At 38.3% G+C, this 18,100-nt stretch overlaps 1 protein-coding gene across 2 annotated transcripts; it reads right to left on the reverse strand.

Moving 5' to 3' along the window:
• Positions 1 to 1,297: 1,297 nt before the first annotated feature.
• Positions 1,298 to 14,541, reverse strand: slc16a1a (solute carrier family 16 member 1a). 2 transcript variants are annotated; one of them, XM_059329496.1, is made up of 5 exons: positions 14,274 to 14,541; positions 8,429 to 8,698; positions 5,938 to 6,081; positions 4,090 to 4,863; positions 1,298 to 2,388 (listed from the first exon to the last, which is right to left on the reverse strand). In XM_059329496.1, exons 2-5 carry the CDS (start codon positions 8,643 to 8,645, stop codon positions 2,153 to 2,155), a joined length of 1,371 nt encoding a protein of 456 aa, XP_059185479.1. In that variant the 5' UTR covers positions 8,646 to 8,698; positions 14,274 to 14,541; the 3' UTR covers positions 1,298 to 2,152. The 2 variants fall into 2 exon arrangements, with proteins under 2 accessions (XP_059185479.1, XP_059185480.1); XM_059329497.1 differs by lacking the exon at positions 14,274 to 14,541 and adding an exon at positions 8,867 to 9,048.
• Between the last annotated feature and the right edge of the window lie 3,559 nt (positions 14,542 to 18,100).

The following is an 18,100-nucleotide window of genomic DNA, read 5'->3' on the forward strand; positions in this document are numbered from 1 at the left end:
CCCTGTATGAAAAAGCGATTCATAGTGATTTCAAACTTAACCTGCTTCTAATTGAGGAGGGAAAAATCAATCACTTATTGTAAGTCGCATTGGACAAAAGCGTCTGCTAAATGACATGTAATGTAATGAAAAAAGATTTTCTACAACAGTCTACATAATCAAAACTGGGTCTGAACTCAGTCAGATTGAATTTATATATAATTGTGCTTTCATAAACAAAAATATAGTGTATAGTAATATTCCTGGGATATTAGGAGTATTTTTAAGTGCATATTAAACTTTGTGGACTTAACCTTGCTACTTGTTTATGGTAAAGTAAATGCTTTGGTGCTAATAGTTCAGGCCCTGCTTACATCGAGGATGTGGTCAAACCCTACAAACCCTACTCCCACCCTGCGTGGGTCAACTCGCCTCAAAACCACTTCCAGACTTTTCTCTGTCCTGGCACCCAAATGGTGAGACGAACTTCCCACCAACATCAGGACCTCAGACAGCCTGGACATCTTCCGCCGCTGGCTGAAGACCCACATCTTCCAACAATACCTCGGTTAAGTCATGGTCGCCTAATTTAATTGATATTAAAAAAAATGCACTTCTTCCTTAATGTATAGCACTTCTGTAACGATTACAGTTGGCTCTTTAAAGTTATGTACTAACTTGGTTTCCTGTGGTCCAAAGCTAGTACCATCAGGTTGAATGCACTTATTGTAAGTCACTTTGGACAAAAGCATCAGTCAAATGACATGTCATTTAATGAGTAAACAAGTAAAAACCAAGAAATTAACAGTATACAACATATTACTAGATATAATTATAACTTTGTTTGAATAATCTATTTGTCCTGAGGTCCATGTCTTAAGACAATATGGTTACAATACTCTGCACGTAGAGAATTTTTTTTTTTTTTCCATTTTAATTGTTGTTTTCTTTCTGACTAAGATACTGTGACTAAAAGCAGCCTGTTTTTGAAACCATCAACAATACGTTATCAGTTTTGCATGTTAAAATTAAGATTTTCAACCAGCAAAAAACAATGCCAGAGGTTACTATGGTCATAACATAATATTATACTAACCCTTCTTTGTACATTTTGCTGTATTATTATTTTTGCTCTGGTTGTTATAAAATGTAAGACCATAGTTGATAAAATGACTACACAGTAAATCAATATGCACTTCCTCTATCCAATCTGATTAGAGATTAAAAACTACACCAGTATTATGTCATTAAGGAAAATATAGAACTTAAATATTTCCAATCCAGATTTATGAGAATCATTGATCACAGACAACGGACGTATTCTTGTCAAATGACAGTTTATTAGATTTTCTGACATGTGTTCAATATACAGTAACTTGCAGTCAGTGGCACATTTTCCAGTCGAATGAATACAGAAAGCTATGCAACGAGGTTTAATGCCCTCAGAATTGTTGATCATTCCCATTATCCGTCATCAAACATAGACCAAGCAAAACATGCTTAAAGGAAAAACATATAATTAACATTAATACATGTGTGAATATATATATAGTGATAGTGGCACCAAGGATGTTTTCAAACTTTCCAAAACTGCACAGAGCTGGCAGGTCCTTGTAAACAGAAAAAAAGTCTTTATAAATGTGTTTGGTGTGGCAAGCAAAGTGAGATAAATACTACAATTATGCACTTTCATAGGGAATGTTTGCTTTTTAAAAACAAATTGAGCACTGCACTTTGAATGTTCCCTATTGAAAAATACCTTTAATTATTTGATGGTACATTTAAGAAGGTTAGAATATCTAGAGAAAATATAGTGATACCATCGGAGATTGAAAAAAAAAAATCCATAATATACCAACAATATGTGAAATAACAGGCTGAGCAGACTTGAATTGTCTAGCAAACACATATAGTGGTCTCTAAAAGAATATTGGAGGTATTTTATGTGGATTGTTCATTATAGTTTAAAGGGCTTTAATATATACGTGTGTAAATATTTTACACTGAATTGCAAGTGAGGTTATAATTTCTTCAAAAACAATTCATTATGAAACAGAAGAGGGCTTAAAAGAACGTTTATCCGCTGTCCTGTTTCACTCAATCATCTGTCTTTCATACGCCTCACAGACGAGATTAAATTGAACAGAAACGTAACAAAACCTGGTGCAGAACATTACACAGAGTCTTCTGTGTTTCTAGCCTCTGCCACCTCCTTGGCCGCATTGTCCCTGTTGGACCTTTGTTCTCTACCTCCCACCCTGGCCATCCTCTCCTCTTCTTTCTTCTCTTTGTCCAGCAGTCGATAGTTGAGTCCCATCCCGGCAAACAGAATGAAACTAGAGACGATGAGGAGGATCCCGCAGCCCTGGTACGTGTACCTGTAGTCATGATAGATGTCTTTGAACCTCCCTGTGAAGAGAAAAAGAGTCACATTGCATCATCAGTTTTAGTCATTTTCAACACCAAAAAATGACCCCATGGGTCGGTGTACAGCAGTGTTAAACATCCCATATTTAAGTTTGTGGGTAGCGCCCTCTAGGGGACGTTGTAGTGTGAAGGATGGCAAGGCAGAAATTACGTCAGCATTGCTTTTATTTTGGCTTGACGGGGGCTTTGGCGAGACAGGATCTGTCTCAGTGTCAAACTCTCACAAGAGTTAGGCCTGAGGAACAAAACTGGTTAACGGGCAGAGCGTGGCCTAGTGGTTAGGGATTCAGTGTGTGCTAAAATAACTGAATTTTAGGGTTAGGGTAAGGATATCAGGGTACGGCAATTTGAGGCAGAGCAGTGCAGGACATGCCCTGAATCCCTTCTATTACAATGAGAATGTGGCGTTATATTTACAGGGTTCGTATGGGTGCTTGAAATCCTTGAAAATGCTTGAATTTAAATGTTGTATTTTCTAGGTTTAAAAAGTGCTTGGATTTTGGATAAAGTGCTTGTAAATGCTTGAAATTCTTACTGTATTTCTCTTGCAATCTGACTATATTCATCTATAGACTATAGATAATCACATGTTCAATGTAAAAAAATAATGAATAGCCTATCTGAAATGAAGACCGTTCCTCCTAAAAGTGTAATACCATCGTTGTTGGTATGGTTAAGTGAAATCTCCCCCTTTTAGCATGTAAGTACTCATCTGAAACATGCAACTTACAACCAATGTAGAGTACTGGAAAAGCTTGAAAATGGACCTTGAAAGTCCTTGAGAAGTGCTTGAATTTGACCACTCAAAAAGTGTACGAACCTTGTATTAACACATGGTTTTCAGCATAAATATTTAGTGAAATTATGTGTTGATAAGTCATATCTGTGTCGTACCAGCAGCATTTCACCTTTTAAGAAAGTTTAAATGTCAAAATATGTAGGATGTCATAGGCGAGAAAAAAAGTTTGTGTCGTTCTAGACGACACAGTTTCTGTTTTCAAAATAAAAGCCCTTTAGCGTGTCTCTGGACAGAATCTGTTCATCTGTTAACCCAGGGCTTTTATTGTCAAGTATTTGCAGTGCACTGTGTTGTAGGAAATGCAGTAAATTCCTCAGCTCCATAGATTAGTCGAGTTAATTGGGGATGAATGACGGCATAAATTAAATGATAGATTTTATTACTTCAATGTAGATGTCAGGCAGCGCCACAGCAGCACACTGTGCAGTCAAACAACCACAAAACTTTAACCTAGGAGAATGGTGATTGTTTCCCGTGTAAAACCAAAAATTAAAGTTTTTATTTGAAGGTAAGTCACTGAAGCACACCTCAGGCTTATGCAACCTATATAACTATCTGTCTTGCGGTAGTTACAAACATTTATTTTACATTTTTAACAATGTTTTATAACGCCAAATAATGTACTATTTTTCTAACTTTAGGTAAGTAGTTTTGTTTCCTAAACTGAAAGAAAAGATCACTTCTTTTTCTACAACATTGACAAATTTAAAACAGCTGTGGCATCTTAAGTATGACGGAGGAGTGCTCATTTACTTCTGTGAGCTGTATTTGAGGCAGGAACACACAACATTTGAGGTTGTATGATTTGGAGGACTTGTTGGGGAAATGACAGATAAATACAATAAAACTGGTACCAATTAACTTATAGAAGTTGAGGTACTCACCAAGCAAAGGGGGTCCTAACAATACAGGACCACACTCTATGATGGTGACCAGCCCAACAGCACTGGAGAAGCGCTGGGCTCCCACCAGGTCCATCAAGGTCTCAAACAGCACAGAGCTCAGCCAGCCAAAAGCAAACCCAAAGAAAATGGCATAAATCACAAAGCCTTTGTAGTCTACTGATATTGGTGCTAGCACGTGACAAACACCGTTGTACAGTACAGAGGCAGCAAAGAAGTACTGTATTCTGGGCCGGACCCACTTGGTGTTAGCCACAATGCCCATTGAGGGCCGAGCGACCATGTCCACAAACGCCAACACGGACAGTAAGAAAGCTGCCTTCTCTTTAGGGATGTCTTTACTCTTTGCATAATTACTAAGGAACACTAGAGGTGCAAAGAGACCAAAAAACATGACAATATTGCCAGTAATGTAGAGCACAAAGCCACGGTGCTTGAACAAAGAGAGGTCGATGAAGCTATTCATGATCCCAGAGCAAGTCCGCCTCTCCGTCGTCTTCTCTACAGGTTTGGGTTTGGGTCCGATAGGCCGCATGAGGGAACCGGCCACACAGCAATTGAAGAGGAGGCCGCCCAGGATCAGGAAACTTCCTCTCCAGCCAAACTTTTCAAAAAGCCAGGTGTTTATAGGAGCCATGGTGGAGAGAAAGACAGGGCTGCCAGCCATGGCTATTCCATTAGCAATGGGCCGCTTTTTGAAGAAGTACTTTCCAATCATAGTGAGGGCAGGGTTGAGGTTGAAGGCCAGTCCCAAACCTAAAAGAGTCAATTTAAGAAATGTGTCAGTGTATTTGATGCATTTAAATGTATAAGAGAAAGAAGGATTTGAGCATGAAAGAAACCAATGCATATTTAACCTCTTCCCCGTGACGCTATTCATCATGAATATAATGGAAATAGATGTCACTCAGCTTGTGGTGCTCAAAATGCTTTTTTGAAAAACTTTACAGCAATTTCTCTTTCCGAAAATCATTACATGGTTACTAAGATAAATCACATACTTTGCTGTGAGCAGTTACATGTAGGAACTAGTTTATTTTTTAGGATAGTTTCTACAGAGATACATAAAAAAATAAATACATTTATTTTAAAAAAAAATGTAGTAATGCATATACGGTATGGCCCTAAATATGTAGGTGTATGTATGCACAACATCATACTATTCTACTTTCTTTCTTTTTTAACATCTGAATTATTTTCTTTATTAATTTATCTACCAATGTATCTATTCAAGAGATCAGACCTTTGTAGGCCTCTACTCATTTGCCTTGTTATTTTAACTTAACTTTACAATTATTATTTACTTACTATAAAAAACAAAAAGTTGTAGGAATGCTACAAGTATGAAAAACATGATATATATATATATATATATATATATATATATGTATATATATATATATATATTTAAAAAAAAATATATATATAAATATATATATATATATGTATATATATATATATATATATATATATGTATATATATATATATATATATATATATATATATATATATATATATATATGTATATATATACATATACTGTAGATTATTTTGAATAAGTGCCATCTAGTTCCATTATATTTGAGAGATACTTTGGCCGATAACACTCTGCAACTTACACCGGAACAGTATCTACAGTACACTGATAAACAACACAACTGTTGACAGAAATAATGTGTATTTTCAAATTTTGGGGTGAGCTGTCCCTTTAAACAGTGTTTGGAGATTCTTTTTTATTTTTGAAGAACACTAGATGGCAACAGTGTGCAGTAAAGAAAACAGGTGACTCATGACCAAACTTAAAAATAAAGAAAGTTAAAATTAGGTACCTCCCACCACACCGATACAGAAGTACAGAGCTTGAACAGAATTGCAGAAAGAGGCAGCAATGAGTCCCGATCCAGACAGGCAACCTCCTGCAATCATAACAGGACGACTTCCATATTTATTAACCAGGATGCTGCTGATGGGACCTGAAAAAAAAAGAAACAGATATCAGAAGCTGAAAGATGGTGATTTCTAAATCATCAATGCACAGGTCTTTGTTTCACCACCAGAGGGCTCCAGTGCCACAGCTGTGGCTCAGCAAATTCAAACAACTTCTGCAATCATTTTTGTCAGTGCTGCACTGCAGTAGATGTGTTCTCATGCCATTAATAATGCGATATGTCAGAAAAAAACCCATGAAAGCTCTAATGAAATAAGCATTTATTTGGTTCGGAGATTCATAAAAATTGACAGAGGGATAATTTATTGGTGGATTCTTCTTAAACGTGGCTCTAAAGACATTTGAAATGATTATTGGAAGTACCTCAGCTCAGACAAGTGGGTGTGTTTGTAAGTGTGTGTGTGTTTAGGGGGTTGGTGAAGGGATTGGTGTGTGAAAGGGCGTAAAATAACAACTTCTATCTTCTTTAGTACAGTTTTTTGCAATTTTGGCACCTGGTCTACTGGTTTTAAAGAAAGAGTGACAGAATGAGGTAGCAGAAAATCAACTCATTAATATGCATGCACCTTGGATTCAACATCAATTCAAGAAAATCAGTATGACTTGTAAACAAATGACTAAAATGTGCGGAAGACTCGGGTCGCAGAACACCATCTCCATCCACCGCTTATAACAACCGGCCTAAATGAGTATGAGGACCCACATGGAAGACACTTCTGCCTTCCTGCCAAATCCCTGCACTCCCCAATGAAGCTAAATAGAAACTGACAGTTTTTGTTTAGAGGTTGTCCAGACTCATTTGCCAGCACGGTGCAAGACAAAGGGTTTTTAAATTGTAATGCAGGCAGTCTCCACACTAACAATGAGTCCTTTCCTTCCGCCTTGCAGGGGAGAGTTGCTTAGGATAAAAAGGTTGGAGACAAACCAATGTAGAATATTATGAACGTAATGAATCAAAAATTGAGGGAGTACAGAGGTACGCAACAGTAGGTTGTTAATGAACTTCTCCTGCTGATGTGCTCAGAATGCCTAACATACGGGACGAGACTCAGCTGTCATCCACTCCGAGCGCTGACAAACATTTCCTCACTTACTTTCAATTACCATGCATAGCTTGCTTTCATCTGTATATATTTACACCTAAACATTTGCATTCATTAACGATATTACACCTGACTATGGAGCCCACTGTGACTCATAACGTGTTGGGACAAGTGCATATCTCACTTTAACAGCCTCGAATAAGGTATTAAACCCACACAGGCTGATAAATACCATTAAAATACGCTGCAACGTTAAAGACAAATGAAGAACAATCGGATATTCTCGCAGTGTGACTCAGTAACCTTTAACTACAGCAGGGGAATGTGTTGCTTAACAATAGGCAGCATTGATTTCTTTAGGGGACTTCTGTTGTACAGTAATGCGGGCTTAACTTGAACGTGCAGTTTTGCTCGCCTCTGACATGTTATACTGTTGGAAGTTAATAGCAGACATTTGGAAACTTTCTCTCACAGAGGTCGTGCAGAGAAAATGTGATATATAACTATGATACAGTAAAACTAAGTTCAATATCTTCAACATTATGCACTGAAAGTAATAGATGCAATGCTACCCTAGCAATAAAGTACTGTGTCCACTTTTATTTTATTACTTGCTGATCTTGTAAATACATTTTTACGCTCAGGTCTTGAATAGAAAATTTGATATAAAGTATATGGTGTAATATTTTCCACTCACACATCAGTTTGGCACACTGAAGCAACTTTCCGAAAAACTTCCCTGAGATTAGAAAAAGATGCCTAAGTCATCATTTTCCCAGTTTATCACACGTTAGAGCACAGAGAACTGCAGTGTTTTGATTTCAGCGCAGACACTCTTGAGGGACGAGGAGAGCTCCTTTGAACTCTGTTCCCGCCGTGTTGAATATCACGCACATGAACAGCGACCTGTGTGACATCACTCAGAGCCTCGGCAGTGCAGGAACACCGAACCACTAAACCCCCGCTGGCCTCCCACTCTCGCAGCGGGGGAAACAATGCAACGCTGGCTATTCATGTGCTCCAGAGACAGATAATGTTGCACTTTTATAAACAGCACGTCAACAGATAGTATTGTTTTATCTCAGTATGATTAAAGCCGCAATATAATTCTGAGAATCTGTGGCGTCTTTGTGTTTAGACTGAGGCTGAAAAGCGACAATACAAGCCTGTATTTGAGCAATAGATTGGCTTTTAACACCCCAGGAATAAATCTTTTACAGTTGTGCTAAGAGCCAGAAAGGAATTCCGTCTATAAATCTTCCTGATGTGCTAAATGTCAAGTGTTAACAAACCCGTCTTTGGCAGGTTGTATTTTGGGCTGTAGCTCACCTCCGCCGTACATGCATGCTAACATGATGGAGGAGATCCAGGACACCTGGCTGCTGGTCACGTCGAAGATTGCCTCGATCTCTTTAAAGAAGACAGTGATGGACTTGGGGAAGGCGTAGGAGAAGCCGATAGAGATGAAGGCCCCAGATACCACCATCCATCCCCAGCCACCCTCAGGTGGGGTGTAGCCGACAGGACCACCGACGGCCGGCGCCATTTTCACTCACAAAACTCCTCTTCGATTTCAGCACGTTTTACAGGTAGGAGGACCTGTCCAGGAGCAAAGAACACGGCTTTAGTTACTTGATGTTTTGTGCTCAGCTTTGAAACATTCAACACCAACAGCTCTGACCATTTCTGTATCAATGAAAACACCATTAACAGTTAAAAGAATAATTCACCCCTTAAAATGAACATCAGTTACTTGCTAAGTATTACCTCAAATTCTTGAAGGCCTCTGTGGTAAATAGAGAATCCGAAACCATTTACCAATCCATGATGAATTGAAGAAAATGGAGGTTTAACAACAACAAAACTGCATCAAAAAAATCTATTTACAGACTATCACAGCTTGTGCTCTACAATCCAAGTCCCATTTATCCCAAACACCTACTAAAATCTTGCTATTTTAAACATTTTCTCATGCTCGCACAAGTGTGACAGGGTAGTGGTGGAGGTGTTTTAAATAGCAGCCTCAGATTTGAACAATAATCCATGTGTTTGGGAAGTAGTGAGCAGGATAAATTAGACTTTTTTTTTCAAGAATTCAAGGTAACACAGGAATAATTGATACACAAATGGTTATTAGTTACTTACTTGTTTCACTGTATACATTCTCCCTGTGCAAAAACATGTGCAAAAACAGAACATGCTCTGTACACTGACCTATAAGTCCCTCTGCAGGCTGATACCGCCTGTGTGTTTGGAAGGAGATCAGTTTTCTAGTCTAAAAATATTTCTCTAACTTGAGGATAGAGTTTAAGATTAAGGATCCCGTTTTTGGCCTTGCCTCGCTATGAATTGTTCTCTGCGTGAATCCACTGAGCTCCCACCCGCTGGTCTCCCACAGTCTCACTTTAGAGGTGATGAATAAGAGTCCATCTGCAGAGTCAAACAACTTACTGTATTGTTTACACAGGGGAGACTACCCAGAGAAAACATCGATCAGACGGTGAACACTGGTTGAAGTCACACTGTTCAATAGCCCAGGGCTACGCTCAGGAGTGGGTGATGATATAGTGTTTTTCAGCCATGGAGGACTTGATTTGCTTGATGAATTGGTTTAGTGCTCTGAAAACTTATTGGATAAGCCAGTTGTGTGCAGCGAGTAGTGAATATTTAATGTGTTAAAGAACTGTTGTTATTGAGCTGGGATTTTAGCTGGTGCTATGCAGCTGTAAATGTGCCTCCTGCATTATTCTACAGATGTATGAGGTAATGGAGGTGAAATAAGGACTCACGTACTTTACTTATTCATACTGGCATTAAGGGTAACTTGGAATAATTACATAATAACCACTTGGGTAGGACAGATTTAATTGGCATACATAAAACATATTTCAAAACAAAATGCTGTTTGTTTATGTGCTGCATATTTCACATTGGACGATAAAGGATTTGTTGGCATACTTTCCTTATATTAAAGTAACTCTAAACAATAAACAGTTGTGTTTCTGTTTAAGCTTTAACTTTTAATTTAACACCATTATCAAGAGGAAGTTTTAGAGTTAGGAACAACAGCTGCTATATACTATGTGTACCTGCAAATTAGATATTAATGTTAAAGGGTGTAATGATGCATCAATCTGTGTTGATACATCGATTTAATGATCAGCGATCCAATATAATCGATGCAAAGTGAAAATATCGATACATATCTTTGTCTTTAAGATATGCCTTTATTTTGAAATTCCCAATTCATATATTAATTCTTGAAATTAAAAAGAATATAATGTTTTTTATTTAAATGTCTGTAAGAGCTCACTAATAAAACTGTCATATAATATTTTCATTGTTTTTTGTGAGTTTATGAAAATAAATTTGATTGTGTTGTTATTAATGACTCTGTATGAGGGTTGGGAAAGGAAAGGAGTACTGGAGGCTGTTGAAAATGTGTTAAATGGTCGGAGGACATCGTCTCATATTGATTGCAGGACCCTGAATTGAATCGAATTGATATGGTATAATTGCAGAGAGCAAGTATCGTATTCTTGTGCAAATGAATCAATATAATCACAGCCTATACACTTAACAACTTTCAGACCAGTGTTAAGGAAATGTTTGTACCTACTAATGACAAAGACTACTGTAAAGAGACAGTCGAACACTTTGGGAACTGATGAGTTCAGGTGAGAAGCTTAATATCAATCTGTGTGTAGCAGACTACAGGGCTGTTGTAGCTAGCCTAGCTTAGCATTAAGACTGAAGGTTGTCCTTGTCCAGTTTTTCAATTGAATTTATGTCACGAAGTATTAGCAAGTTATCACATTTTGTTTTATTTACATTTTAGACACATCTCAAATTTTTGGAATCAGGTTATAACATTACACAACGAGATGGAGCAGTAGTCGTTCATTTGATTAATCTGTAACAATCTGTAACTTCCTTCCAGGATGTTCAATGATCAGGTTTGTAAGACATCATAAACAGGCCGGTGACATTAATAGCCTCAATAGACACGTTTCCACTAAGTACTTTCTGAGTACTTTTTGGAAAGCGGCTACGCCCACTAGTTCCACTCGGCGTCTGTTCACAGGTACTTTTGTAGCGGCTAACCAACGGAGTCCGAATGTGACAACTGACCGACGCGGCAAGCAGTGTTAGCAACTTAGTTGCTATATTTAGCGACTATTCATACCCCTCTAGCGATTCTTTTTCAAAAAAGCAACTAGCGACAAATCTAGCAACTTTTTCTGGTGATATTGGAGACTTGTTCCTACTCTTCTTAACGAGTAGCGCCGTCCCAAAAGCACTCCCAGTCCTCCCGCAGCGGTCTCTCCCAGCTGCAGATAGACCAGGAGGTGTTAACCCTTCAGCCTCCAGTTTGCACCAGTCTGCAAATTAATCACGCATGCATGAAATCGCTGCTCAGTAGCGGCTCAGAAAGTACCTACCACAGGAAGGCACTTTCTGCACCACTAACCAGTAAGTTGAGGGAAAAGTATCTAATGGAAACGCGCCTACTGATGTTATTTAGCAAACAGCTGATGCACCTACTGTATGAGCTGTCGTTCCACTTCCTCCTCCGGACTTAAAATTAAGCCAAAACCTTTTCTGTCACTGTTTATACTTCTTAAATATCAGAACTTATGCTTTTATGGATGCTTGGATTATGGATTAAAGTATGATTGTAATTTTTCTCATATGGTGGTTTATCGTTGCAGTCAAATCAAATCATAAAGTTGAACTACAAGTAAGTCGAGTTATGACATTGTTGTCACCTTTGATAAATAGAAGAGCTGGATGTTCCTCTACACCTGTCATGTCTCCTCTTTGAAACAGAATGGTCCGCACTATTACAAGAAAGGTCGACTGAAAGATTTTCTCTGTCTGAAAATAGTCACCACGCATCCACCAGGCGGCCTCTCAAATAGGACAGCATGCCTGGGAAATGTTCTTTACTGGCAGCAGAGACAGCGTTGTGTTTTTAAAGAATGAAAAATTCAGCAGTTGATGTTAGATGATGAATGGAGGAACAAGTTGAGACAGACAGGACTCCCGATGAAACAGCAAAACGGCCAAAATAATGAATAAAGCGGATAATTTCATACTAAGGATTGATCGCTTGGCTGTAAAATGGAGAGAAAAGCATCAAACAATTCAGTAAAAAGCTGCAGAGAAGATTAATTTAAGCCAGGTGCAGGAGAACGAAATAAGTAGACAAATGGGCAGAGGCATCAACGCTAACCCCTGTCACATTGTAAAGATCTAAATAAAGCAGTCAGAGATAACACACACACATACCAGCACAAAGCAGGGTGAGCTCAGCAGAGTACAGAGGCACAGCTGGATTTTAGTGTCACTGCTTAAAAAAACTTTCTTCAACTGGAGTAAGTTTGACTGACTTGGGTCTCTAATGCAGCATTTCCACTGCAAGTCAAGTCAACTTGCTGGTTTTTGGTTTCCCATTGGCAAAAGTTATGGATAGTACCTGGACCTTTTCTGATATCACCTTGGTCAAGGTTCCAATGGAGATGATATTAAAAGGTGGCGTAAAAACACTGCAGATGTCCGATTGGACAGAGAATAGTCAACAGAATTGTCTATAATTAAAGAGATTTTTGAAATGGGGTTGTATGAGGTACTGATCAAAAGTTACTGTTTTAAAGACAGGAGTTGGTGGTCGACACGCCCCCAGTTTGGAGAAACAGGCAGGAGTACCAACGCTGAGGACAGGGGCAGCAGCAACATGTATTTCAGCCACTTTAAGAAATCAATATCAGTTTAAGATAACGCTATATTTAGAATATTTTCACAGCTTAACCTTGTTGACAGACAGCCCCTAAAGATGAGCTTTATCTGCATCTATGCTGTCTTCAAAGCCACCAGACTCCTTTGACAAAAGCAGTAATTTTACCTTATATGATGTTTTTAAAAAGGGTTAAGAACTACAAGACTAACAAAAGTACACAATCGAGGTGGCAGTAGATCAGCAACTCCTGTGTTCTGTGAAGTAAAATTACAGTTTTTTTGTCAGTGGAGTCTGGTGACTTTAAAGAGAGCATAGATAACCACTTCAGTTCCCCTTTATTAAGGGATATCTAACAGCAAGTTGAAGTAAAATATAGTTTACTCCTAAACTGATATGACTTACTCCTTCCTGCTACTCCAAACTGGCCAGACTGCAATATAATAATCATAATACCTTCACTTGTATAGCACTTATCTAAATCAAGTTATAAGGTGCTCCACAAAATATATATCAGAAAAGAGAATAATTGATCATACAAAATATAGTTAAAATACAAGAACAGAGAGAAATAAAATAAAACTAAGCCAATAATGCTACAACAACACAAAAGTTAGGAGTTACTCTGTGGTCTGTAATAACTAGTTTAATAAAGTAGCAAAATATTCAAGTGTTTCTTATCTTATTCAGGTTGTTCTCTCATCCTTCAGCAGTAGAAGGCAGAGGTATGATCACATTATGCCATTTGACGTGTAACAAGTGGTGTTTCCACCGGTTCCCACGTGTTTTATTCTCCAGTTGCTTGATGAAAGAGGATTATTGTATCGATACGTTACCGCGAAAACCGCTGGTTCTGATTCAGTGACAGGACATACCAGAAGTCGCACCCATTATTCATGCAAAGCATCATGGGGGCAAGCAATAAGGCGGATAGAGATATCCACGTGGTGCATTCAAGGGCCCCGTATCTACAGATGTCAAAACTTATTTTTCTCCAGTTTGTTGAATTCAGGTTTTTCTATTTGAATTATCATTCTCTACACTGATTAAGAGAGGAATTATGAAATAAATAGCTGTATTAATGTTAAATAACCATGATTTTTTTAACGTCTTTGGCTAAATAGTCGTGCTTCCAGCAGAACAGTTTTTCATTCATTCTCCCTGCAGCCATGCCCTGGGCTTCTTATGACCCAATGTTTCTAAGACCACTCATCAGATCCAGCAAATTTTTCTTATTAATTATAGATGAAAATAGCTTGTTAAATATTTGCTCAGGGAAATGACACACTCACACAATAAGTATTGTTATAACACAGACAAAGTGGTTAATCTTTCATGAGTATCCAGCTGAAAATAGCCCCCCTACGCAAGTAATTATTTTTTAAATCATGTCTGTTAAATGTTAAATGTGCATAGTGTGTTTGTCAAGTGTCTTACCTTGGCAGGAGCTCTTGAGCAGGGGCCAGATGAGCTCTGCAGATAAACAGCAGTCTCGGAGGCACGTTAGCACGCTTCAGACATCATTGAATGGGACTGAGCGTCTCTGAATATGTATGAAGTAAAAACAAAATCACTGCATATGTTTCACAGACACTCCAGAGGTTATCTGTGGGTCTATATCCACTGTGACAGTCCAAAAGTCGCCAGTGGCACCTCTGCAGCCTCAGACTTCATCTAAAGTGAAGCTGAAAGTTCATTCAGATCAAACAGCTGGATGATGTGGACACTATGGGGCTAAATATTGAGGTCAGTCAACTTCTTATTGGCTGTGGGAGGCTTAGTGCCATGCCCCTCCAACACTTTCCCCACCCCTTTGTCATGTGCTGCACTCCCACACAAGGTTATAGTAATTCACAGCAGGGCCCCTACAGCATGTGTGACCTGAGAGGATATCACATAATGTCTGCACTCTGAGAGATAAGATGATTTCTGAGATGCTAATTTCCTGCATTCAATTGAATATTGCAACTATAAGAAATCTGGTCGACTTAAACAACAGACATTGTTAACCTCGTCCATCTGAAGGGGTCAGATGGCGTTGAGCCTTTCTCCCAAATATTCCCAGAGGTGCTATTAATGACCATATGTCAGGGTTGGGAGAGGAAAGGAGTGCTGGAGGTTATTGAAACACGATGTACTTGCAAAGTGCCTTCAAATTCTTGATACCAATAAAACATTATTTCTCTTTGTTACGTTGTTTTACGTTGTTCCTCTCATTTTTTTCTGATTCCTAGAAGGAATTTTATTGCTTTTCAAGCAGAGGATGCAGTAGAGCTCCACCTACAATTCAGTACTTTCTCCTGGTTCAGTATTTATTCACGAGAAGTCTTTGCTCAAGCTTATAGTTATGTATCACGCAACCTGCAAATTCCCCACAAACTTGAACTTTCTAAACTTAAAAGGGCACTTTTGTAAACTCCTAAACTGCATCCGGCTTATAGTAGAAAGAAGAACAGATAATGATGGTCCAGCTTACTTACAGTGGAAGTCCATGATATTGGTTGACTGTCTAAGAAACATCCAGGCATTCTGACTGTAAATTAAGAAGTCTTTTATTACATGAATAACCAGTGCTTTAGTTTTCAGTAGGCAGGTGTTCTGTGATGTGCTACCTAGTGCTTCTGCACGTGTGTGGGAGCACACTTTGATAGGAGATATTGGTCAATTGAAATGTGCAACCCCCCAAAACCATAAGCAAAGGCGTTATAATAGAGTATAGACATATTCTCCTGATCTACTTGCATTATACATGGAGTGAGTCGTGGTGTAATATAAGATGATTCTGCAGAGTAAGCATTATTTTATCGGGGGCATTGTCCATCAAAATGTGCTAACCCTGAAATCTTAAATAAAGGTTTTAGAATACAGGAAAAATGTTCCCCAACTTCTCAAAATTGTTTGTAATAATAATAATAATTAAAAAAAAATGTATATAATATATATATATATATATATATATTTTTTTTTTTTTTGCAAGGTAGCACATCTCCACAGAACACAAGACCCTCATTGTTTTTTTTATTCTTACTCAACTAAATCACTTTCCTGGATGAGCACCTCACTTTTTACTTTAAGTTATTTTACCCACATAACTTGTCTCTCTGTCCAAACGTACATATGTCCCATTCTCATAAACATGATATCTCAGGAACACCTTGAGGGTACTTCCTAAAATTGGACACACATTTCCACTTGGTCTCACTGTGACTTCACAAAATGCATTTTTGGCCATATCTATCTATAAAAGCAGAATTGTGTGTGTGTGTGTGTGTGTGTGTGTGTGTGTGTGTGTGTGTGTGTGTGTGTGTGTGTGTGTGTGTCTAGGGCATATCTTGCTGACCGTTAGTCAGACTGACCAAAGATTTCATATGTTGCTTGCGCATGGCATGAAGGTGTGCATCCTCGATTTTGAAGATTTTTGAATTCATTTTTCAAAATATCATTATTTACGTAGGATGTGTTGCAGCATTGCACTGTTTCCGATTGGACGCCTTTTAGGGGAGCTCTGCCCCATTGTGTGATAGGCCTACACCTGGTCAGTAACACAATTCACTCTGGATTTCCACCCTGACTCATCTCATCTGTAAGTCTATTTAGCCTACCTATCTTTTGAGTTTTAAAGTGCGCTACAAGGTTCGATTTTCCAATAATATTCAAATAGTTTCCAGCGAATATCAATGTTCAATGTGTATGTGCTGGATGGTGTGGTACCTTATGAAAAGTAAGTGTTTTATGGAGTTGCAGATGTTGTAGTGGTCTGCATGTAATGTGCAAATTCTGTTGTACATCCATGTATTACCCAATATATACTTTGTATATTAACACTACGCAAGAGTATTACACCTCATGGTATATCCCACTTTCACACACAACCTCATTTGGCCATAATTGAAAAATCTACTTAATCTCCCACTATATGAATACATACTTCCTATGGGCACTGCACTAGTTCTCTAAATATTGAGGTCAGTCAACTTCTTGCTGTGGGAGGCTTAGTGCCATGTCCCTCCAACACCTTCCCCACCCCTTTGTCATGTGCTGCGCTCACACACAAGGTTATAGTAATTCACAGCAGGGCCCCTACAGCATGTGTGAGAGGATATCACATAATGTCTGCACTTTGAGAGATAAGATGATTTCTGAGATGCTAATTTCCTGCATTCAATTGTATACAGTGGCTATAAGACATCCGGTCGACTTAAACAACAGACATTGTTCACCTCGTCCACCTGTAGGAACACTTCAGGGGTCAGATGGCGTTGAGCCTTTCTCCCAAAACTCCCAGAGGTGCTATTAATGACCATATGTCAGGGTTGGGAGAGGAAAGGAGTGCTGGAAGTTATTGAAACACGATGTACTTGCAAAGTGCCTTCAAATTCTTGACACCATTGAAAATATTTCTCTTTGTTACGTTGTTTTACGTTGTTCCTCTCATATTTTTTTTTTTTTACTCCTAGATGGAATTTTATTGCTTTTCAAACAGAGGATGCAGTGGAGCTCCACCTACAATTCAGTATTTATTCACAAGTGAAAAGAATAGAAATGGATTTGGGACAAAAACATTTGTCTTTAAACAAGCTTATAGGTATGTATTCACGCAACCTGCAAATTCCCACAAACTTTTGATTAAATCTCAAACTGCATCGTGCTTATAAGAAGAAAATAAAAGAAGAAGCTGACTGGGCAGCTTACTTATAGTGGAAGTCAATGGTACTGGCTGGCAGTCAAAGAAAAGTCAGAGGTATTCTGATTGGTAATTAAAAATATATTTTTATTCAGTAAGCATGTGTTCTGTCCAGTGGTACCTAGTGCTTCTGCAATGTGTGGGAGCACAATTTGATAAGAGATATCGGTCTATTGAAAAGTGCAACCCCTGAAATCGTAAACTAAGGCGTTATAATAGAGTACGAACATATTCTCAGAAATTCTCCCTCAGACATTCATGTTCCTCTCAGGATAAATTAGAATGACTTTGATCCAACGACATTACCGTTGCATCTAGCGCCATCAACAGGTCAAAATTTGAATTTGTCCATTAATTTATTTTATGACCAAATAACTGCAAAGCTTCATATCAGCTTCAGCTGAACTATTCAGCAGCAATAAAAAAAATATGCCAACACACTAAACTAAGAGACAGTGGTAATGATGGTGTGCTAATGATTTTATTAATAATTAATTAATCTTGTTATTACAGGTATGACAGGGGTGTTAAGTGAAGACAGAAGCTGACAAAATTAAAGAATAATCATTCAGTTTAAAAA

This window comes from Centropristis striata, chromosome 3, assembly GCF_030273125.1.
Source record: "Centropristis striata isolate RG_2023a ecotype Rhode Island chromosome 3, C.striata_1.0, whole genome shotgun sequence".
In the NCBI taxonomy this organism is placed as follows: Eukaryota; Metazoa; Chordata; class Actinopteri; order Perciformes; family Serranidae; genus Centropristis; species Centropristis striata.

Excerpts from the sequence above, each read along its gene's own strand:
- slc16a1a (XM_059329496.1), bottom strand. The coding sequence starts at position 8,645 with ATGGCGCCGGCCGTCGGTGGTCCTGTCGGCTACACCCCACCTGAGGGT. Across the intron at positions 4,864-5,937 it reads CTGTATCGGTGTGGTGGGAG|GTTTGGGACTGGCCTTCAAC; the intron begins GTACCTAATTTT and ends TGACTCTTTTAG. Across the intron at positions 2,389-4,089 it reads GTTAGGACCCCCTTTGCTTG|GGAGGTTCAAAGACATCTAT; the intron begins GTGAGTACCTCA and ends TTCTCTTCACAG.